General features: G+C 46.8%; 1 protein-coding gene across 4 annotated transcripts in view; it reads left to right on the plus strand.

Annotated features, from left to right (window-relative positions):
• The first annotated feature begins 895 nt into the window (after positions 1–895).
• The window catches only part of Gfra3 (GDNF family receptor alpha 3), a 28,535-nt gene continuing 5,173 nt past the window's right edge, over positions 896–24,257 (plus strand). The window contains exons 1-5 of one of the 4 annotated variants that reach the window (XM_050134821.1): positions 896–1,012; positions 2,251–2,375; positions 12,973–13,260; positions 18,477–18,569; positions 20,922–21,234. In XM_050134821.1, coding sequence (XP_049990778.1) covers positions 2,294–2,375; positions 12,973–13,260; positions 18,477–18,569; positions 20,922–21,234 — 776 coding nt within the window. In that variant the 5' untranslated portion in view covers positions 896–1,012; positions 2,251–2,293. Of the gene's footprint in view, positions 1,058–1,091; positions 1,233–2,119; positions 2,376–12,972; positions 13,261–18,476; positions 18,570–20,921; positions 21,235–24,257 lie in introns of those variants that run through there. The other 3 variants (XM_050134819.1, XM_050134820.1, XM_050134823.1) reach the window with 3 other exon arrangements.

The following is a 24,257-nucleotide window of genomic DNA, read 5'->3' on the forward strand; positions in this document are numbered from 1 at the left end:
CCACATCTTTGTGAGATCTTAGAACCTGGTCCATTCCTAGCATCCCGACCACCTGAAATTGTTTCCTTTTGCTTTGTAAATTACTTTTGAAACTCCTTCAAGAATGAAGTGGAATGCCGAGCTGTGGTGGCACATGCCTTTAATCCCAGCACTCGGGAGGCAGAGGCAGGTGGATCTCTGTGAGTTCAAGACCAGCCTGGTCTACAAGAGCTAGTTCCAGGATAGGCTTCAAAGCTACAGAAAAACCTTGTCTCGAAAAACAAAAACAAACAAAAAGAATGAAGTGGAAAGCTGAGGCCAGCAGCTAGCTCCCCAGCTGCAGGTTTCCTGACCTCATTGGAGGGGAGGCTTGGGTACTTAGGGATGGGGTGGGGTTGGGAGCCAACAGGCCCTGTACAATGGCTGGGTAGCCAGATGTTTGCCTTCACAGCTCTCCTGTAAAACTAGCAGGGCAGATATAGATAAAAATGCAGCACAAACTCCATTTAAAGTGCATTACAGATCAGGAGCCAGCTCCCCCCTGGGCAGGAGAAGGGAGGGAAGGGCGCAGAGGCCACATCAGTCCTCTTCTTATCTAGGGCCACATGTCTCTCTTCTAGCTTTGTGAAGCGTGATTTACACCCCTGACTGGAATGACTCTCTTTCTAGCCTGATTACATCTGCAAATGCCCCCCAGAGGCCACAGCAGGATGGCCATTTTCAGACGGAGCGGCCAATAAATCTCAGAGGTTTATATTGTACTTCACGGTGCCTTCCCTCTTGGCCCTCTGCCAGTCAGGTTGTGGAAGGTGGGTGGGGGTGCTCAAGTTGGAGGCTTAGGAGACAAAACCCTCCTCTGTCGTCACCCTTTACTCTTGTCCTTCTAGACCTGGCTTAGTTCTGATCTTCCCAAGTCAGTCTTTCCTCTGGAAACGGGTGGAAACCAAGCCCAGGCCTGGCCGTCGTCCTTGCTCTCACTGGTGACGGACGTGCTGTGTTCTGGACACTGCAGCTCCCAGCTAGTTTAACCAGGGTACAGCAGCTTGCTCACAAAACCTCGTCACCTGGAAGTGGGATCGTGAGTGGTGTCTCTAGTCTCTCTCTTCAGTGACTTGACAGGAGTTGGGGCGTGGGTAGTTGGGGGCAGGGTCTCTAATCCAGACTGGTTTGCCTTTGAACTTCCGGTACTCCTGCTCCACCCCGGAGTGCTGAACTCTACCACTCTCTACCCACCGTTCTGCATCTTAGTTCTGGTCAGTGTTTGATCTGTTTAGCAGGAACTGGGCACTAGGGGTTAGGGTGGGAGGAATATCTTTTCCACTGCTCTCATCAGTCCGAGGGGCTTGATTTTGGAGCAGATGGGTTTACCAAAGCTCCTGGGTCCTGCTCTGCTTATGCTCCCCTCTGTCATTTCACCAGTCTGGGGACCATTTTTTAGAATCTTGATTTCAATAATCACAAAACCTTACCCCTGGAAATACTTACTTAAGGACAAATGAGATAATAGATGTGCAAATTCACACACACACAGACACACACACACACTCACAATCAAGATACCCTTGTTCAAGATTTCTTGATTTGGTTTAGCTTTGGTTTTTTTTTGTTTTGTTTTGTTTTGTTTTGTTTTGTTTTGTTTTTTTGTTTCGTTTTGTTTTTCTGAGACAGGGTTTCTCTGCATAGCCTTGGCTGTCCTGTAGACCAGGCTGGCTTGAACTCACAGAGACACCCCCCCCCCCCTGCCTCCCAAATTCTGGGATTAAAGGAATGTGAGATATGGTGTCTCTCTGTAGCCCAGACTCACTATGTAGGTTAGGCTAGAGTCAACTCACAGCAATCCTCCTGTTTCCACCTCTGAGATCCCGGGAGCGAGCCCACACCTAATTGATTCCAGTGTTGTTACAAGATTTCATTTGTTCCTGGACGGGGAGAAGGGCTCCGAACGAGAAAAACTGCTTTGTTTTTTGACAATTACTTAATAGCAGCAATCTTGCCAGGGAAATTGGCAGCGGACAGACAGTAGGTTGGCAGATCCAAGTGGCTCTAAGGTCTTGTCCCGCTCTGGGTCGAGGAGAAATAACTACCCGAAGCTCCCTCGCGCTTCAGAGTTGGAGGGCGGTGCCCACGACCCTAGTGGGAGAGTGGCGGCGCCGGGAGGAGGGGCGGGAGGCGGCGGTGGGAGGTGCCGGCCGGCCGAGGGAGCCCTGTTCGCCAATTCCCGCGCACGGAGGCAGGGGAACGAGGCTCCCTGGAACGCGGCTCCCTGAGCAGGCAGAGTGCCTGGAGAGCGGACACCCAGCGTCCACACCCGGCCATGGGACGTTCCCGGAGCCCACGACCGCCGCCGCTGGTGCTCTTGCTACTGGTGCTGTCGCTGTGGCTGGCACTAGGAGCAGGTAAGTGTCGCCCGTGCATTCATCCAGAACCCTCTGGGGCTGTAGGACAGGTGGACCTAAGAGTATTGGTGGGGTGCTCGCTCTTCTGTCTCTCGAGTCTGGGGAACTGGAGTAGAAAGTCCAGAGTGTCAGAAAGGGGCTGGTTTCCAAGCCTAGACAAGAGTATGGACTCGTGTAGACGGAGCCCTAGCAAATCCTGGCCACCTAAGCATCTCCTCGCCCCTGGTTCTACTTCTTCCCTCTTTTGAGGTGCGTCTAAATCAATCATGGGACAACCTGAAGCCCGGCACTACCAAGTCATTATCTGCAGGAGGTGAGAATCTGATCAGAGGTTGCCACTGGCTCACAGTGGCTTTCAACTCTTCCATACCGCAGAAAGGAGGTAGAAACTAAAGAATCTGTGTAACTTGTCATAGAATAGGCTTGTGAACTGCTTAGAATGTGCTAACCTCATTACCTGGTTGTATTGTTGAGAATGCAACCACAACCTGTCCTCTTCCTACACTGGGATGTGCTTTTTAATTACTTAGTTATTTAATTTTATTTATTTATTTGTTTTCGATATAGGGTTTCTCTGTGTAGCCCTGGCTGTCCTAGAATCAGCTGTAGACCAGGCTGACCTCAAACTCACAGAGATCCGCCTGTCTCTGCCTCCCAAGAGCTGGGATTAAAGGTGTGCACCACCACCACAGGCTGCTTTTTAATTAAAAAAAATCAATCAATTAATTAATTTTTGAGACAGAGTCTTGTATAGTGGCCCTGTCTTGAACTGGCTATGTATAAGAAGATGACATTGAACTTCTAATTTGTCTCTCGAGTCTGGGAAACTTCTACCTGGCATGTACTGGGGTTACAGATGTGTGTCACCCCCCCCTCCTGTTTTATGATGTTCTGGGGACAGAGCCAAAGGCTTTGAGTATGCTAGTAGAGGGCACAGCTGAGCTACAACCCCAGTCACACTGGATATAGGGTTGGTGATGGTGGGTGGTTGCTTGTTTGTGGATTTTTTTTTTGCTTGTTTATATTTTTCCTTAGATAGGGTCTCACTATGTGTTGCCCTAGCTGGCCTGGAACTCTATATCTATCAGGCTGACCTAAAACTCTCAGAAATCCACCTGCCTCTGCCTCCCAAATCCTGAGATTAAGTTTTTTAAATTGAAAATAGAGTCTTCTCTCATATTATACATCCCAATGGCAGTTTCCCCTCCCTCCACTCCTCCCGGCCCCCACCTACCTTTTCTCTCCCCCAGATCTACTCCCCTCTGTTTCCCTTCAGAAAAGAGCAGGCTCCCAAGAGACAACAACCAAACACGACAAAATAGGATACGATAAGACAAGGGAAAAGCCCTCATATAAGCTGGACAAGGCCACCCAATAAGAGGAAAAGAGGCCCAAGAGCAGGCAAGAGCCAGAGACTTGCCCACTCCCTCTCAGGAATCCCACAAAGTTGGTGTTGAGAACTCTCTTTCTGGCCACACGGCTTTTCCCCAGCTGCCCAGTACAGTGCCTTCTTTAGAGGGTAACTGACCCGCAGTAAAGTTTGTGGGATGATATAATTTAGGGCTGAATTAGAGCCATGTCCTTCTATCCAAGGAAGAGAATCCTAAGAGCTACAATTCCTGGAAAGAAAGATAATGACCTCGGGAACGCGGAAAGGCATTGGGGAGTCTCACTGTGGGTCTCCTGCCAGAGCCTGGAGAAAACAAAATAAAGCTACGACAACAACAACAAAACAACCTAGCCTGAGTTGAAAGAATCCCAAGTAAGAGACCACACACAACAGGGGTGGTGCTACAGAAATCCAGTCTTGAGCAGGTCATGGTGCCGTGAGAAGAAAAGACCTTGAGTTTGAATCCAGCCTGGACTAGATACACAGCAATGCCCTGTCTCCAAAAAGGTGCAGAGCGTGCGGAAGGGGAACAGAGTGTGTCTGGGGAGATGGCTCAACAGGCAGACTGCTTGCTATGCAAGCATGGGGACCTGATTTTCAGATTTCTAGTATTTACATTAAAGTTGGGAGCTCACATCTGTAACACCAACAACAGGGGTGGGGTGGAGAGGGGTGGAGAGACTGGGGTTTGTTGGCCGGATAGTCTAGTCAAAATGATGAGCTCCAAGTTTGGTGAGAAGACCTGTCTCCAAAACTGAAAGTAGCCAGTCGGTGGTGGCGCATGCCTTTAATGCCAGCACTGGGGAGGAAGAGGCAGGTGGATCTCTGTGAGTTCGAGGCCAGCCTGGTACACAAGAGCTAGTCCCAGGATAGGCTCCAAAGCTACAAAGAAACCCTGTCTCATAAAACAAAACAAAACAAAAAGTAAAGAAAGAAGAGAACAATAAAGAAAGACACCTAACTTGGAGCATTGACCTCCACAGGCACATGACGCACAAACACATCTCAGACATACATACATGTGAAAATAACACACACACAAGGAAGAGATGAGAAAGGGAAAAAGGGAGGAACTAGTCTGTACAGCCTGTCTCCATTGGTAAATCTGGGCAATAAGAACTCGTCAGCCTGACTTGGCTGCCCACCAGGAAATTCCACTAGTCCCAGCATCTCTACCGGTTAGGATCAGAGGTAAACATTAAATACCTTCCTCATTAATTGGTGAAGTGGAATGACAGACAGGTCCATCCCACCGTAACACTCGTAATAATTTCTGCTTAAGTGGCCTTACCAGGGCCTAGGTATGTGGGTGTACTTGCCTTGCGTCATTCCTAAGGCCCTAGGGTTTAATCCTTAAGCACTACAGCACACACACGCACAGAGCACACACGCACGCACACATACACAGAGCACACACACACACACACCATTGCTGTCCAGTAGCTGCCAAGTGCTGTTTATGAGCTAACACTAACGGGGAGTTTTTAGCAATTGAGTAGAGACTACTAGTTAGTGCTCACCCCAAGCCAAACATAAAGGGGACTTCCCCTCTCAGGGACATGGCATCGTGGACTAAAAATCATTCTAAACTAGACAGAAAACATGCGTTCTAGGTTCTAAATTTGAGCTAGGCTGGACCGGCTACATCCCCTGGTGCTTGTTATTTTTCTTAGCGCGTTCGTCCATAAATGGGTGTCCATGCAAGGAACCACACTGGAGAGAAACAGCACACACACGCGCACACACACACACACACACACACGCACAGAGCACACACACGTACACTGGAGAGAAACAGAGGCTGACAATTAGTCTTTCTCTAATGAACCCCGTGAGAACCGGCTAGAAAAGGCACCATGTGCTTGAATGGGACTGCCATTACTCAACTCTGGATGTGAGAGTGTAGGTCTGGGAGCCTGAGTGTGTCCACTCTCCCAAGAGAAAGCCTCTGGCTTTTTTATTGAGACTGGGGCTCACTAGATAGCAATAGCTGTCCTTGAACTCAGAGAGAGCCCCTGTCTCTACTGCCTGAGTGCTGGGGAAAGTACGGGCTACCATGCCCGTGAAGCACCATGCTTTTTTCTTCTGTTTTGTTCTGAGTTTTGTTTTTTTGAGGCAGGGTCTCTCTACACAGCCCTGACTGTTCTAGAACTCATGTAGACTAGGCTGGCATTAAACTCACAGAGCTCCACCTGCCTCTGCCTGCTGAGTTCTGGGATTAAAGGCTTGCACCACCGTACCTGGATTGTCTGGCTTTTAAATAGTCACTAATTACATCTCTAAAAGACTTTCTTTTTTAGGTCAAAGTAGGTAGTAATCTCAGCACTCATCAGTCTGACTGATCTGCCCACTGGGAAACTCCACTTCCCCTAAGCTGTGACTGCTTGTTGGGATCAGAGGAAAACATTAAACACCTTCTTAGTTAGCTAGCGAAGTGGATCATATGATAGGTCTATTTGACAAGGTCAGCCTGATTCACGTGGCGAGTTCTAGAGCAGTTAGACTACATAGCCTGTTGCAACCAGTCCTGGCTACCTTAGGAAGACCCTGTCTCAAAAATAAATAAGTAATATTTCAAAGGAAAGAAAAGCATATAGATTTGTGGTGGCACTTGCCTGGCATTGAGTCTCCAAGCGTCAGTACAGAACTGTAGATTTAAAAGAAGAGAAGGAAAAGGACTCGAGATGTAGCTGAGCATTGGACCTCTTTCTTGCCAACAAGAGCTAGATCCAGTTTCCCAACTCCAGCGAAGAAGAAAAGAAAACACGTGTCAATTAAAGCACACATCTGTGCCTTGTATCAGTTTATGATCTTGCCCTAACTTAAGCCCCAGTTTCACAATCCAGAAGACAACTTCCACTTTTATTCCTCTTGAAATTTAAATTTAAGTCCCTCCAAGTTCTTTGTGGCCTGAGCGGTTTGTGAATCCACCAGGCTCAGGCTCGGTCAACTCCCAGAAAGAAGAGCTTTTCCTTTGGAAGAATTAGGACTCAGTATTTGGTCCAGTTAAATGTTCATTTAGTTCAGTAACTGCAATGAGACTGAAGCCTGTGACATTTCCTTCAATCAACCACTAACTCGTGTTTATTTGTAACGAGCATCTCTTTAAACTTTCTACAATTTTAACAATTAACTTGTTTAAATCCATGCCCCCCCCCTTTGGGTAAAGGTCTTGTCTTTCTTTTTTTTTCTTTGAAAATGGCCTCTCTCTGTAGCCCTAACTGTCCTGGATCTCACTATGTAGACCAGGTTGACCTCAAACTCACAGAGATGCTCCTGCCTCTGCCTTCTGTGTGCTGGTATTAAAGACGTGTTTCACCATGTCCAGCGATCTTTTCCAATTTTTGTTCACCATCCTTAGTCATTAATAAAACACACCACACGTTACACACACACACATACACACACACACACAAGCAAATATATAAATCTCATACCTTCCTTAAATATTTTTGAAAATTCAAGAGTTTTGTGGCTTCATACACATATGAAGCTATCAAGTAAAGTTTCTATTTTATATGCATGTGTGTTTTGCCTGAATGTATTTGTGTACCATATATGTGCACAGTCCTTGAGGCCAGAAGAGGGTGCAGGATTTCCTGGACTGGTGTTACAGACAGGAGTGTGCCATCATGTGGATCCTGGGAACTGTGCACAGGTCTTCTGCAAGAGCAGCCAGCACTCTTGATCTCTAAGTCAACTCTCTAGCCCCCTTCTTTTTCTTTTCTTTCTTTATTTTAAAAAAATATTTATTTCATCATTTTTGTGTATATGTGTATTTGTGTATCTTTTTCTCTTTCTGTATGAGTGCAAGTGCCAGTGGAGGCCAGAAAAGGGTGCTGAATACCTTGGAACTGAACTTGCAGGCGGTTATAAGCTGCCCCATGTGGGTGCTGGGAATTGAACTCAGGTCCTCTGGAAGAACATTATTCTCTCTTAAGAGCTGAGTCATCTCCAGAGTGCTTTCTTCTTCTTCTCCTTCTCCTTCTCCTTCTCCTTCTTCTTCTTCTTCTCCTTCTTCTTCTTCTTCTCTTCCTCCTCCTCCGCCTCCTCCTTCTTCTTCATCATCATCTTTTACATTTGTTTACTTATTTGGGGTGATGGAGGGTGCATATGTGGAGACCAAAGAACAACCTACAGTAGTTTCTCTGGCTTGATAGGAAAGGTCATCTTGCCAGTCCGGGCAAGCTTCTAAACTGGGCATGTTGGTGCATGCCTGTAATCCCAGTTTTTGGGAGGAAGAGGCAGGAGTACCAGAGGTTCAAGGTCACCCTCCACTGCATAGAGAGTTTGAGGCAAACCTTGACTACCTAAGGCCCTAGTTCAAAAAACAAACATGAACTTTTACATGTTCAAGGTGACAGAAAAGAAACCACACCATTAGTAAGTGACAGAGCTACCACCACCTTTCATGGATTTTGCAATTGAAAAATTCTCATGACTATGGGTAAATTTCACAACTATGTTACTGAGCAAAAGAAGCTGTGTCATGATGGTGGCTCATACCTGTAACCTCAGCACTCAGGAGTCTAAGGAAGGAGGGAGGATGGAGAGTTCAAGGCCAGCTTGAGCTCCTGTGGTACATTGCACTATTTATCAAGAAAAAGAAAAGAAACCCACTAAAAGGGGCTAGAGCGGTTCCTCAGTAGGTAAGAGTGATTATTTGGTAGCATGAGGGTTTGAATTAAATATCTAGCATCCACAGTTAAAACAGCAAAACACAGACACGGCTGTGTGTACCTATAACCCTGACATGGTGGGACAGAGACAGGCAGATGCTGAGAGCTTGCTGGTCAGCCAGCCTAGCCAAAAAGGTGAGCTTCTGGTCTAGTAAGAGATCCCGTAGCAAGGCAACAAGGCAAAGGACAATAGAGAAAGACACCCTACATGCTGCTGTGACTTCTGCATGTGTGTGCACAGGCACATGTACTGCACACGGGCAATGCCCCACACATAAATAAACACATACATACTTGCCAAGATGCAAAAAAGAAATAACCAAAAAAACGCATATTAAGTGATTGAAAGTAAAACTGATCTCTGTTGTTAGAAATAAAATATTGGACTGGATGGTGGTGGTGCACGTCAGAGGCAGGAGGATCTCTGTGAGTTCAAGGCCAGCTTGGTCTACGGGGCAAGTACCGCGTGCCAGGATGGCCAGGACTACAGAGAAACCCTGTCTTGAAAACACACACACACACAAAGATACTGACTTTCTTGAAGGTACCCGGAAGAGGACTTCAGGGCCTTGGGTACTGTTCAGTTTCACTCTCCGGATGCTGGTTACATAGATGTATTCGGTTTGTAAAATTCATTTATCAATACATTTTTCATTCAGGGACTTTTCCTGCACCCTGCTCTTCTGTTTATTACTGAGGATCACAAGAGGCTAACAAGCACATAAAAATATGTGCAGCCACCTCAGTCATTAGAGAGATGCAAATGAAAATCACAACGAGAAGCTTTCCTCCAGCGAGGGGGCCACAATAGCAGCAAAATGTAAAACAGCAAGACTTGGAAGGTCCGAGGAGAAACCAGACTCTTCTCAGGTTGGCTGTGGGAAGCTGAAAATGTAGCTTCTGTGGAAAACAGTTTGACAGTTTTCTCCCCAAAAGTTAAGCATAGCAGGGCTGGAGACTGTGCTCGGTGGTTAAGGGCATTTTGTTGCTCTGTGGAGGACCCAATTTTGGTGCTCAGCACCCACAAGGAGGTTCATAACTTTGCCAAACTCTGGTTCCAGGATATCCAGCTTGTTCTTCTGGCCTCCATGGGCAACATACATGTGATATACATATGTATATGAGGGCAAAGATACACATAAAATAAATAAGAATAAGAAAGCAAATCTTGGGTCTGGCAGGGTGGCTCAGTGGGTAAAGGCACTTACCATCAAGCTCCAGGATGACCCGAGGTCAGTTCCTGGGACTTACGTGGTGGAAGGAGAGGCCCAGATCCTATGAACTGACCTCTGATCTTCACACATGTGCTATAGCATACAGACCCTTCATAAAGAAGTAAATATCATAAAGAAAATTTTAAAGGAACGTAAATTTTGTGTTGTGTGGATTTCACGTTAATAAAAAGTTTTCTAGATTACCAAAGGGGTTCACTAAATAAGATATTCAGAAGATGGGAGAGAATGGCTTTGGGAACTACAATTGTGGAGACCTGAAAAGAGACTGGCCAAGGAAAATGGTGGATGGATTCCCAAAAGTGGTTGCGGCAACAGGACTTGTTGAACACATGCATCTTAGGGTTTCTGAGGCTGTAAAGGGACACCATGACCATGGCAACTCTTCTAAAGGAAAACATTTAACCTGGCCGGGCTTACAGTTTCAGAGGTTTAGTCCATTATCATCATGGCGGCATGCAGGCAGATACAGTGCTGGAGAAGGAGCTGAGAGTTCCACATCTTGATCCACAGGCAACAGAAGCAATTCTGGATCGCACTGGACAGAGCTGGAGCTTAGGAGACCTCAAAGCCCACCCCAACAAGGCCACCCCTCCTAATAGTGTCAGTCTCTATAAAGGTCATTTTCTTTTTGAGGGGAGGTGGTTTCAAGGCAGGATCTCTCTGTGTAGCCCTGCTGTCCTGGAACTCTGTAGACCAGGCTGGCCTTGAATTCAGAGATCAGCCTGCCTCTGCTTCCTGAGTGATGGGATTAAAGGTGTGTGCCACCACATCCCGGCTGCCATTTTCTTGCAAACCACCCTGTCGGAACATCTAAATTTTAGATTTATTTATTTTATTATTTTATGTACATGAGTGTTTTGCCTGCATGTGTGTCTGTGCCCCACATGCACGTCTGGTGCTGGAGGAGGTCAGAACAGCGCTGGATCCCTTAGACTGGCATTGCAGTGGGTTGTGAGCCTCCATGTGATGTTGGGAATTGAACCCAGGTCCTTTGAAAGAGCAGCCAGTGCTCTTAACCACTAAGCTACCTCTCCAGACCTGAATTTCCACTTTAAGCAGCTGGCGGGAAATGATGTGCCGTGACATATGGGGATACCAAGTCCTCTAGGACTTCTAAGCAAGAGCTTCTTCCATGACTGAACTGCAACTGTCTGGGTATTTCTGAGAAAATAAGTGGACCAAATACCCGCCCCCCCCATTTAAAAACTATGTTTTATATACTTATTGGAAGGGGTCAGGCATGCCATAACATGACTTCTGAGAGTTGCTTCTATCCCTCCACCATATGGGTCCTAGGAATTGAACTTAGGTCATCAAACTTGGTGACAAGCACCTTTACTCACTGAGCCATCTGGCCAGTCTACCTTACAGTGTTTTTAAGAGATTTCAAATGAAAGACTTAAAGCTGTTAGCTGTTGCTAACCTCCATCTGGAACTCCATACACACTCTCAACCCTCTGGTTATGATGGCAGCCCTGCCTGTGGCATGGCTCTGCCCAGGGCCGCCTTCTCCTGTCCCTGGAAGGATCACTAAGTTTATTTCCTAAAAGCTGGTCTCCTCTGCCTCCTTGGAGGCTGAGAAACCTCTTCACATCTTCATCTCTTCTCAGGCCTTTCCTGCTTCATGTCTATCGTGACAACTGCAGACTGTCCAGTCCACACTTCTTAAAAAGAAATATATACGTGTGTATGTGTGTGTGTGTGTGTGTGTGTGTGTGCATGATGTGGGATATGTATGCTGTGAATACCACTAGTTAATAAAAAAAACTGTCCTAGGTCTGTGCAGGGCAGAATAGAGGTAGACAGGGAAAACTAAACTGAATGCTGGGAGAAAGAAGGCAGAGTCTGGAGAAGCCGTGTAGCCCCTCAGGAGACAGATGCCAGAACTTTACCTGGTAAGCCACAGACATGTGGTGATACACAGATTAATAGTGATTGATTGAAAGTGTAACCCCAGCCCCTGGCATTCATCCTTGGGGCGCCAATGGAGCACCAATGAACCAGAAAATTCCATCTCAGGCCCCCTCCCCCTGGGAGTTGCCTTGCTCCGGAGTCCACCTCTGGAAAAGTATGCCAAGTGCTGACCCTTCCTTAGGGAGGGTCAGGACCACGCCCACAGGCTATTTAGGCTGCTGCCAAGAAAAAGAACACGTGGTCTTTGGGTTTTGTGTGCCCCCCAGGCCACCCAGGAGTACTGCAGTAAATATGGGCACTCATTCGGTCTAATTTGATCTGATTGGAATTATTTGTGTTGGCAGAGAGGCTCATCTTAAGAATATTCCTCACAAATAGAAATAGGTTAAATTAAGATGTAAGAGTTAGCCAAAAAGAAGCTAGAGCTAATGGGCCAGCAGTGATTTAATTAATACAGTTTCTGTGTGGTTATTTCAGGACTGAGCAGCTGGGAACCAACAAGTAGACTCCTATAACATATGTAAAAAAACAAATATGTATGTTTTTGAGATAGGGTTTCTCTGTATAGCTCTGGCTGTCCTGGAACTTGCTCTGTAGATCAGGCTGGCCTTGAACTCACGGAGGTCCACCTTCCTCCCGAGTCCTGGGATTAAAGGTGTGAGCCACCATTGTCTGGCTCAAGTGTATATATTTTAAAGAAGCACAACAACTCAGAAACAGCTCTTTGATAGGTGCCATTGGCATGACTCATGTGCGTGTGTGTGCACACACACACATACACACAAGACTTAATTATATTTTAATTTGTTTATGACAGTGTTTTTCTTGTATGTATGTTTGTGCACCACATACATGCAGAGGTCAGAAGGGGGTGACAGATCCCCTCGAACTGGAGTTATGGACAGTTGTAAGCCATCATATGGGTGTTGGAACTTGAGCCTGGGTCCTTTGTAAGAGCAGCCAGTGTTCTTAACTGCTAAGTCATCTTTCCAGCACACTCTTCTTCTTCTTCTTCTTCTTCTTCTTCTTCTTCTTCTTCTTCTTCTTCTTCTTCTTCTTCTTCTTCTTCTTCTTCTTCTGATAATTTATTTTTTTCTGTGCATAGGTGTTTTGCCTACATGTATGTCTGTGTGAGGGTGCCGCATCCCCTGGAACTGGAATTACAGACAGTTGGGAGCTGCCGTGTGGGTGCTGGGAATTGAACCTGGGTCCCCTGGAAGAGCAGCCAATGCTCTTAACTTCTGAGAAATCTCTCCAGCACCCTCCACACTTATTCTTAAAGGGCTTTGTGATGCCCTAGAGTTTTCTCATGATTTCTTCGGAATCTGCCCTTCCTCACCTCATGATTTGGTGGCCTCACTTGATTGCTGTCTTTGCAGGAGACTCCCCTCCCACAGAGAGCAGGTTTGTGAACAGCTGTATCCAGGCCAGAAAGAAGTGCCAGGCTGATCCTGCTTGCAAGGCTGCCTTCCATCAGCTGGAGTCATGCACCTCTAGTGCAGGCACTGCACTGGCCCTAGAGGAGTCTACCATGTCTGCAGACTGCCTCCAGGTGACGCAACAGCTTAGGAACAGCTCTCTGATGGGCTGCACGTGCCGCCTGCGCATGAAGCACCAAGCTACCTGTTTGAAAATTTACTGGACGGTTCACCCTGCCCGAAGCCTTGGTAAGACGCTCTCCTAGAGTGGACTAAGCTGTAGGTGGATTTGAGGAAGTCATTTCTCAGTGGTGTGAGACAGACTGTGTGACTGATTTGGTGGGGACAAATGAAGCTCTGTGAGTGGCATCCGGAAGAGATGCAGGGAAAATTTGGCGTTATCTTCTTGGGTCCTTAAAACTTTGCCCTCCCCTCTACCTATTTCTACATTTCTTTTTTCTTTTTCTTTTTTTTTAAATTTAACCTTCTCATTTTAATTGTTTGGATTGGAATGTGCTATACATTTTTTCCCACTCCCCTTTCCTCCTCCCCTCTCCCCTTCCACCTTCCGCCCTGTCCACAGAGTTTGCTCCAGAACAGTCAGAGCTATACAGGGAAACCCTGTCTCAACAAGCAAACAAACAAAATTTCTTTATTCATATGCATAGATCTATGTTTGCATGTATGTCAGGGTGCACGTGAGTTCTGGAGTAGCTTCTCTTCTTCTGGGAATCAAACTCGGGTTGTCAGACTTGGTGGCAAGCCCTTTAACTGCTGAGCCATCTTGCTGGCCCCTTATGTCCACTTTTTTCCCCTGTATCCTCCTCTTCACAAAGCTCTAAGCTGGAAGACCCCACCCAGCCTGAGGAGTTCCTGAAATAGGATGTTGAGAGAAAATGAGGAAAGGAAAGGGGTCTTAACTCAGAACATGTTCAGAACACCACAGGGCCTGCTGATTCAGAAAGAGTAGCTTGTGACAGAAAGGTTTTCCTTAATCAGACAGGAGGCAGCAAGAGAGAAGGCACAGAGAGAGCCAAGCAGGTTTACACCTGTCTCTTGCCATAGGCCCGTCTTTACTAGTCGTCATTGTTAGGAATATTTTCCTAACGCAAGCTCTCCACCGACGCAAAATCCCAATCAAGCCAAATCAAAACAAGCCAAACTAAGAAATATCCAGGTTTAATGGGAGTTTCTGCACTCTCGGGTGACCCTGAGACCACAAGGAGGAAGGAAAAGAGACCACGTGTTCCTCTTTTGGGAGTTCACTTAAATATTCTGTGGGAGTTGTCCTGACCCCCTTTTTGGCCTGCTGGGATTTGGAGTCCAGAGTGCTAACTCTCAGGGTCAGCTAGGATAGATGCAAGGGGCTGGAGCCTAAGCTCCCAATTTAACAGTCATCTTTGTAATTAACTAACTAACTAACTAATTAGGGGTTTTTTGAGACGGATTTCTCTGTGTAGCCCTGGCTGTCCCGGAACTCGCTCTATAGACCAGGCTGGCCTCGAACTCAGATCTACCTGCCTCTGCCTCCCAAGTGCTGGGACTATGTTGTGGTAACGAAGAAGAGGAAGAAGAGATCCATAGGTGAGCATGGAGGCTTGTAATCCCAGCACTCGAGGGACTGAGGTATGAGGATCCCCAAAATTCAAGAATAGCCTAGGCTAGTGAGACCCTGTCTCAAACAACAAAACAAAACAAAAACCCAAAACAAACAAAAAAAGATCAAAAGCGGCTGGGGAGGTAACTCAGTCAGCCTTGCAAACATAAAAGACCTAAGTTTGAGCTCAGAACACACATTAAAACAAAGCAAATGGGCATGTGACATTTGTAATCCCAGGGCCGGGGAGCAGACAAGCAGATCCCTGGGGTGTAGGCCAGACAGCTGAGCCTGCTCAGTGAATCCCGGGCCAGTCAGAGGCCTCATCCCTAAAACAAACGAAGAGACAAAGTGGGGGCAGTGTGATGAGGGGGCTGCAGATTGTTCTGGTGGTTAAGAGCACTGGCTGCTCTTCCAGAGGACCAGGGTTCAATTCCTAGACCCAGGAGGCCGCTCATGACTGTCTGTAGCCCCAGTCCAGGGGATCCGACACCCTCTTCTGGCACTTGGACACTTTCAGGTTTTTGCCCAGTGGTCTTACTCTGAAGCACAGAGTGGCCTCAGACGTGTGCCCTCAACCTTTGACAGCAGAGAACACAGGCCTATGTCCTGGCTCATGGAATTTTCTCTGCTGGATCTGGATCTGGCTCCACTTGATCTAGAAACCCATAAATTGAAAAGACAAGGCATCCGCCTTCCGTATTCTCAGTGCACGGTAAAGAACGGAATCAAGACACAGCGCTCAGAAAGGGGAGGCTGGGAGGCATAGGGCACACTGGCTCACAGCAGATGTCCAAAGACCGTCCTCCCTAAGAGGAGGGGTGTTCCCTTTGCTTTAGGGGCGCAGTGGAATGTCCCCTGTTCTGTAGGACTCTTGGCCCAGCCCTCTGCCAACCTCTTGCTTTTCTATTACTCTCTTTGGCTGTGTTGAAATGGGCGTCGGAGACTGAGCCTCCTTGGGGACGGAACAGTATTCTCAGCCTGCTTCCTGCCTGACGGAGGCCGGGGATTTTAAGTCTCATAATCTTTTAATATGGGCTGATAGCTCTTGGCTGTACAACACACAATTGCTTTTTATATCTTTGATTTCTGTCTGTCATCTCATGAGCCCAGTAGCCTTTCCCACAAAGACATGTGCTTCCTTGTAGCCCTAATTAAAAGTCCCTTGCCCTTGTTTTTCCTCCGGAGTGTATTTGTCCAACTGGCAGGATTTATTCCTTACCCCCTCATCAATCACGAGATCCCAGCAACCACCAGGGTACCCATGTGTTTGATTTGCTTTCCTTCCCGTTGAGTTCTGATCAGCTTCATAACTCAGAACCCTTTCCAGCCTTATCTTCTGTGTCCAAATAGGAGAGAAAGTTGCTTCTCTTAATCCTGTAAACCCTAAAATTCCTGATCTCTTTTTTCTTTTTATTTATTCTTATTTTACATACATTGGTGTTTTGTCATGGATGTTGGATCCCCTGGAACTGGAGTTACAAACAGCTTAGCTGCCATGTGATTCCTAGGAATTGAACCCAAGTCCTCTGGAAGAACAGTCAATACTCTTAACCACTAGGCCATCTCTCCAGTCCTGTCTTTTGTTTTTTTGAGACAGGGTTTCCTTATGTAGCTTTGGTCACTTTGTAGACCAGGCTAGCCTCGAACTCAGAGATCCATCTGCCTCTCTGCTGTCTTGAAAATCAAAACTTTTGCTAGGTTAAACTGCAGTTACAACAAGCCCTCTTCCAGACCACTGCTCTTATTTATTTATTTATTTATTTATTTATTTATTTATTTATTTAGGATGTCTTGAGACAAGGTTTCTCTGTGTAACAGTCCTAACTGTTCAAGAACCAGCTCTTGTAGACCAGGCTGGCCTCAAACTCACTGAGATCCTCCTGCCTCTGCCTCCCAAGTGCTGAGATTGAAGATGTGCGCCACCACTGCCCGGCTCAGACCTCTGCTTTTTTCTTTTTTTTTTTTGGTTTTTCGAGACAGGGTTTCTCTGTGGTTTTGGAGCCTGTCCTGGAACTAGCTCTTGTAGACCAGGCTGGCCTCGAACTCACAGAGATCCACCTGCCTCTGCCTCCCGAGTGCTGGGATTAAAGGCATGCGCCACCACCGCCCGGCTTGAGCAGAAATTTTAGACCCAATGCATGGTTCTGCTGCCCCTCCTTTCTCTACCAGCTTGGGTTGTTCCATGAGGACGAAAGGCAGAGCAAAGTCAACTGACGGAAGCTGGCGTCAGGTGTAAAACATGAGCAAGAAAGACAGTTTTCTTTTTAAAAGCAGAAGCTGGGCGGTGGTGGCGCACGCCTTTAATCCCAGCACTCGGGAGGCAGAGGCAGGTGGATCTCTGTGAGTTTGAGACCAGCCTGGTCTACAAGAGCTAGTTCCAGGACAGGCTCCAAAGCCACAGAGAAACCCTGTCTCGAAAAAAACAAAAACAAATAAAATTTCTTCTCAGATATGGCTGGCATCATTACAGCCTAAACTCCACAGGTTGAAGCGAGCCACAGTGGGCTGACTGTGTGTGTTCCTCTCACAGGGGACGTGGAAGCCCCACTTCCTGCTTCTCTTCAGGAGGTCCCAGGTCTTCCTTTCTTAAAGCCTGTCCTCACAGTTTTTCTCACAGCCATGCTCCTGCAGTCTTCAAGATGCTTTTACAGAGGCCTGTTGGGTGACACTAGCAGCTCACCTCTTTCTTCCAATAGGAAGGTCTAGAGACAGGGTCTCATGAACCCAGGCTGGCTTCTAAGCAGCCAAGGATGGCCATGAACTCTTGTTCTGCCTACTCCCCTTCCCGAATGATGGTGTTACATAGGAGTCTCTATGCCCAATCTATTGTTGGCACTGGGGTTGAGCCCAGGGTTTTGTACATGCCAGACAAGCACTCTAACACTGAGCTGCATCGCAGCCCCCAACACTTATTAACTGGCATTTATTGAGCGCCCACCATGCTTGTAACCTGGCAAGTGCCCTTCAGGAGTCCGTAGCCCCACAGGAGGATGGGGAGGGAGGTGCTGGCTGTGGGGCCACTGTGTCTTTCCTTCCTCTGGTTTTCTCAGTTTGGTCCAGCTCCGGACCTGGCCTCACTTCCATTTCTATGCCATATCATGTGTCTCTATAGCCAGTGGTCAAGCCCAGAACACAACCCGTTTCCATCCCTTCCCTGATGGCAAGGGAAAGCAAGAAAACATCTCCTTGCTCGATTGTGCACCCACCAGCGAGGTCTATTCTAAGGAGCAGAAACTCTAGAGCCAGTGTGGATTTTATATCCCACCCCACCCCGCCCCTTTATTTGAGACAAGGTCTCACTATGTAGCTCTGACTGGCATGAAACTCGCTACACACACACACACACACACACACACACACACACACACACACCAGGCTGGCTTCTAGTTCAGAGAGAGCGTCTTGCCTTGTCCCAGAGCACTGCGAGGAAAGGCGTACACTGCCATGCCTCGCCCAGGTCCCCTTCTTATTAAGCCCGTGTGAATCTAAACAAGTCACTTACCCTCTCATCCTCAATTTCTTCTTACCTACTCAGACTTCCAGAAGGAATGAAACGAGCTGTGTGTGTGTGTGTGTCTGTGTGTGTGTGTCTGTGTGTGTGCGCACGTGCACGTGCCTGGGATCCATTGTGTTTAACAAATGATAGCTCTTAATTATTTTCATATATTTATTAATTGGGCCTAACCTGTGCCTTCATGGCTCTGAATTATTCTCCTCTCTGTGCAGCTGTAGTTCCCTAGGTACAAGACCTTGTCTTGTCTTTTGCTGTACAGAGCCTTGCCGCCTGGCCCGGCAACTTGGGCCCTCCCCGCTCCCCTTTACAAGTCCTTGTCTTTGGCGTTCGCATACTCTCCCTTCTCTCTAGGTGACTACGAGTTGGATGTCTCCCCCTATGAAGACACAGTGACCAGCAAACCCTGGAAAGTGAATCTCAGCAAGCTGAGCATGCTCAAACCAGGTGTGGAGGACAAGCCCTAGGATGGGAAAGGGAGGCTGGGCTTGGGCTCTGAGGGGAGCATAAACTGGGGGTGCTTTGGGAAAGAGTTTCTGCCTGCTGTGTCAGGATGGAAGTCTGAGCTCTGGTGCACGGTCTGTGTTCCCAGGAGTCATTAAAAAGCCACAGTTACTAGGGAAACCTCCAGAGCCCATTAGGGCCACTGGTCCTCAGGAAGGGTGTGTGGGAGCAGCAGCAGAGCAGAAAACACACTGAAATGGAGTATTTACCCACATTTAAGGTGGCCAGGAAAGTAGTTTTTTTTTCAGAAGTCCCTTAGGACTAGGAAATTGCTTGTTATCAACCATTCTAATGGGGTGGGTGAGAAGTTGGGCAAGAGAAAGTAGCAAGCATCTCATTCCCACAGGGGTCACTCAGGGTGGGAGCTATCAGTCCAGTGAGGGCTGGAGTGCATGTTTTTCCTCCAGGCCTGTGAGGCTGTGAACCGATTGAGAAAGAAGACAGAAATGCACAGGGGGAGTGGGGGGGGGGGGTGGAGCTCAGCCTTAATCAAGCTCTTGAGAAGTAGAGGACAGACGGTCAGGAGTTCGAGGTCATCCTCAGCTACAGAGTGACTTCTGGGCCAGCCTGGACTACCTAGCTAAAAAACAAAACAAATAACAAAACAACAAAAAAAGAATACATTCTTTTTAAGTAGTTTTTAAGATACAAATAAAGGTTATTGTATAGTTGGTTCTGTATTTTTAAAATTGGGATTTTTCTTGTTTTGGAGACAGGGTCTTGAAGTCTTGCTATTTATTCTTCTGCTTCCAAGTGCTAGAATTACTACGCTGCCACGCCTGAAAGAATCACTATATTTATATTGTTTGTTTGCTTTGTTTTTGTTTTGTTTTGAGGCAAGATATCACTATTCAGTCCTGGCTGGCCTGGAACTCACTATACAAATCAGACTGGCCTCAAGCTCTTAGAAATTCACCTGCCTGTGTCTCCTGAGTACTGGAATTATAGACGTGTGCTATCACATCCAGCTTAAGAATTAGAATTTTTATTGAGTTTTATATTATAGTCAATTATATATATCTTAGAACTGGAATTTTGAGGAGAAAACACAGATTTCTATGTAACAGATCCATTAGGAGGAATCAGTAAACAACCTGTGAAAAATCACAGCCTGCTGGAATATTCTGGGCTGTTTGTTGTAATATCCTGTTACTAGAAATAGCATAGGGGTGTGGGGCTGTAGCTCAGTGGTGTGTAGACGGCATGCAATGAAGTCTAACCCCATAACTCCATACATTAAAATATCATTCTAGCCAGGCAATGGTGGCGCACACCTTTAATCCCAGCTCTCAGGAGGCAGAGGCAGGTGGATCTCTGTGAGTTCAACACTAGCCTGCTTTCCAGAGCAAGTTCCAGAATAGCCAAGGCTACACAGAGAAACCCTGGTTCATGAAGCAACACCACCGCCACACACACACATAGTGTTGTTATGATATATATATAAATTCTAATTTTCAAAGTTTCAGAATATGGGAGAATTTTTATATGTGAATCAGTAAATGAAAGATGGGCAAGTAACATAACACTGAATAGAATAAACGAAAGATGGACGTGGTAGCTCATAGCTGTAACCTTAGCCCTGGGGAGGTAGAGTAAGAGGAGAATCAGAAGTTCAAGGGCATCCTTGCTAGACAGTGTGCTCAAGGTCAGTCTGGGCTCTGTGAGTCTCTCTCTCAAAAACAGGACAGATGAGATGGCTCAGTGAGTGAGGGCTCTTGCTGCCAAGCCTGGCCACCTGGGACCCATGTGGTGTAGGAAGAGAACCAGCTCCCTCAAGCTGTCCTCCAGCTTCCACGCATGCTCCCTAGCCCCCCCCCCACAATTTTTAAAAAGAAAAGAAAAAATATCTCCTCCAAGAGAACTTAACAAAACCCTGAACAGAGTAGAAAAGCCTCCAGAATTTGGTCACATGGTCTCAACAGTTGGGAAGTTCTCTGGGGGGTTGCAGATCTTCTGATTGGTGATCTTCACCACCAGGCCTCACTGCAGGGGTCAAGGAGCCCCTTTTGTTTACCGAGCTGTCTCTTGCTCCTATGCTGGATAAGTGAGTGGGTGTTAGATGTGCGTGGATGCCGGTGTTGATGACGATAATGGTGACGACGATGATGGCTAGGATGATTTTACCAGACCAGGTGAGGGCAGGGAACAAGACAGACTTTGTGAGAGAAGTGTTAGAAGTGGGTTAGTTCAGGACGGTCCTTCCTTTCTGCCACCTCAACAACCTGTCACCTCAGGCGTTTCCTGGACTTCCTAGTGAGACTTTGCCTTGGTGACTTGGTGCTACTCTCCCCACAGACTCGGACCTCTGCCTCAAATTTGCTATGATCTGTACTCTTAACGACAAATGTGACCGCCTGCGCAAGGCCTACGCGGAGGCGTGCTCAGGGTTCCGCTGCCAGCGCCACCTCTGCCTCGCACAGCTGCGCGCCTTCTTTGAGAAGGCGGCAGAGCCCCATGCCCAGGGCCTGCTGCTCTGTCCATGCAGGCCTGAAGATGTGAGCTGTGGCGAGCGCCGGCGGAACACCATCGCCCCCAGCTGCGCCCTCCCCTCTGAGGTCCCCAATTGCCTGGATCTTCGGAGCTTCTGCCGCGCGGACCCTCTGTGCAGGTGCCCTGTGAGGGTGGGCAGGATGGGCAGGGGTGTGGCACACCTGTCTGGGTCTGGCATCCTGCGGAAGCCGCGTCTGATTCCCCCCCCCCACACACACACACCGGGAGCCCACTGACTCTTTTACCTTGGAGATTTTGTGACCCTCCCACCCCCCACTCTTCCTTCTTCCTTCCTGTAGCCCAGGCTGTTCACTACATTATGTAGCCTAAGCTTTCCCCTGGATTTCCCAAGTGCAGGGGATTATAAAGTCACCTCACCACTTCTGGCCATGACCTTTTTATTTTATCTTATTTTATTTTATTTTTTGAGACAAGATTTCATATAGCCCTGAATTCTTTTGATCTTCTTTCCTCTACCTCCTAAATGTCTGGTCAACTTACTGAGTTCCAGACCAACCAGGGTCGCAAAGTGAGACCCTGCCTTAAAATAAATAAATAAATAAATAAATAAATAAATAAATAAATAAATAAATAACAAAACAAACAAACCCCACATTTATTTACTTATTTGTTTATTTATTTATTTGGTGAGGTGAGGGAGGCAGGGTAGTCCTGCAACCTCAGGATTCAGAGTGCACATGTGGAGGTCAAAGGTCAACTTCCACTGAGTCAGGTTGTGGAGAGATAGGAAGGAGCTCAGGTCTTCAGGCTTGCTAGTGAGTGATTTCATCTCATTGGCTCCAGAAACTCTTCTTCTTCTTCTTCTTCTCTCTCTCTCTCTCTCTCTCTCTCTCTCTCTCTCTCTCTCTCTTCTTTTCTTTTCTTTTGTTGTTGTTGTTGTTGTTGCTGTTTTTGTGAGACAGGATCTCTCTACAGGTCCTGGCTGTCCTGGAACTCACTAGGTAGACCAGGTTGCCCTTTGGGTTCAGAGATCCCCCTGCCTCCGCCTCTGGAGTGCTGGGAGGCCCTGGGATACCTGGTTAGCACCTGCAGTCCAGGTATTCCTACAGCCAAGAGGCAGAGAGGTAGGAGGGGCCTCCAAGCCTCTGGACCTGGAAGGAGGCAGCTGCAAAACCAAGAGAGACTGTCCCAAGGCGTTAGTGGAAGGTGCGGAGTGCTCCCCATACACAGTCGATGGCTCCCTAACCATTCCCCGTGTAAATAAGGAAAACATTTCTAATTAAAAATTAAATAAAGAGATAAAATCCCAAGCCAGGCTAGTGGCTCACGCCTGAGGCCAAGGGAGAAAGAGCAGAGATGGAAGAGCATTCTCGGATACATCCAGACCTTGTCTTAGAAAAACAAAAATTAAAAATAAATCAAAATCAAGCTCTTAATGAGCGCTAGCATTCACCGAACACTTGCTCCTCCCCACAAGACTGAGCGCAGGTTAACTCTGACCAGAATCCCATGAGATCTGTAGGCTATCCCAGCTTTTACAGGAAACTGGATAGAGCCTTAGAAGCCTGAGGCAGGAGGATGCTTGAATCCAGGATTTTAAGACCATCGTGAAATTTAAGACCATTGTGAAAAACACAGTAAGATGGTTTCAAAAGACGAAAATTAAAAGTGTAGTGAGAATGTCTTTACAAAACCCATTATTACACATAATTAATATATGCTAATACAAAATTTAAAAAAGCTAAAACATCGCTCAATATTCTGTCACTATTCTAGAAAGCATTCCCTGCCAGATTTTTCTATCCAGGCAACAAAACGGGCACATCTGTGTCTTGAAGTCTTTCCTACACTATACACCAATCACCACGAGTGATCTCCTGTGGAGGCAGGGTGGGCGTGGGTGAGAAGTTTCAAACATGTAAGCTCAGGTCTGTACTTAGCTGCTAGATCCGTCTCAGCTGTAAAGAGAAGCTTCACTTGCGCCTGTTGCAGGGGACCTGAATTCAGTTTCCACACGATGGCTCGCAATCGCCTGTAACTCCAGTTCCGGGACATCCAAGTCCATGTTCTAGCCTCCATGGGCACCAGGCACACACATGCTGCAATACGTACATGCAGGCAAACTTCATACATATAAATGATTTTTTAAAAAAGCTTTTACTTAGAGCTCTCAATAATAACACTAACATTTCCAGCCACTTCTTATGGACTTGATGCTGCTTTAAATACGTAGTATCTTCTTGTTTAAGTGGCAGGAAGCCTATAAGCTGGTTGCTGTGACTCTTTTGTATCATCCTCAGCTTACAAATGAGCAAGCCGTAGTGGAAAGAAGCCGAATAGCATGCTCAAGGTCTATAGGGAGAGAGTCTGGCTTCTTTTTCTTATTCTTTTCTTTTTATTGAGATAGGATCTTTCTATGTAGGCTTGGTTGGTCAGGGACTTCCTAGGTGGACCAGGGTAGTCTCAAACTCTCAGAGATTTGCCTGCCTCTGCCTCCTGGGAAAGGTGTACACTACCATGTCAGGCAAAGGTCAGATTTCTAACTTGGCTTTGGAGGGCAGGAATATGACTTAGTCTCTAGCCATTCTGTGTTCCTGACGATTATCTAGTAAACATTACTATCATCTCACACATTTTATTTATTTTTTTAAAGTTTATTTATTATGTACACAGTGTTCTACCTACATGTGCACCTGCAGGCCAGAAGAGGGCACCAGCTTTCATTACAGATGGTTATGAGCCGTCATATGGTTGCTGGGAATTGAATTCAGGACCTCTGGAAGAATAGCCAGTGCTCCTAACTGCTGAGCTAGCTCTCCATCCCCCTCACACATTTTAAAACGAGTAAAATACTGGCCTTTAAGGAGTTCCTAGCTGTGTAGAAGTAATAGAGAAGTAAACAATTAACCTAGCACGAAGCAAGATGTAACTCAAACTGAAGAAACATATACAGGACAAACTCACTTTTAGCACCTAAAAATGACTGGTATGTCAGGTGGTTTTGTTCTTTAAGGTTTTCTTATTTTGATTTTATATGTGTTTTGTCTATTTGCATGCATGTATGTGTTCCATGTTGTTGAAATAAGGAGCGGCGGGGCTGCGTCCCCAACACCCCGGCTGCTTGGCTAGCTCATGCCCGAAATAACAACACACAAACTGTATTCATTTAAGAACTGCTTG

This window comes from Alexandromys fortis, unplaced genomic scaffold (genome assembly GCF_014885135.2).
Source record: "Alexandromys fortis isolate MF-2015 unplaced genomic scaffold, M_Fortis_MF-2015_v1.1 scaffold_25, whole genome shotgun sequence".
NCBI lineage: Eukaryota > Metazoa > Chordata > Mammalia > Rodentia > Cricetidae > Alexandromys > Alexandromys fortis.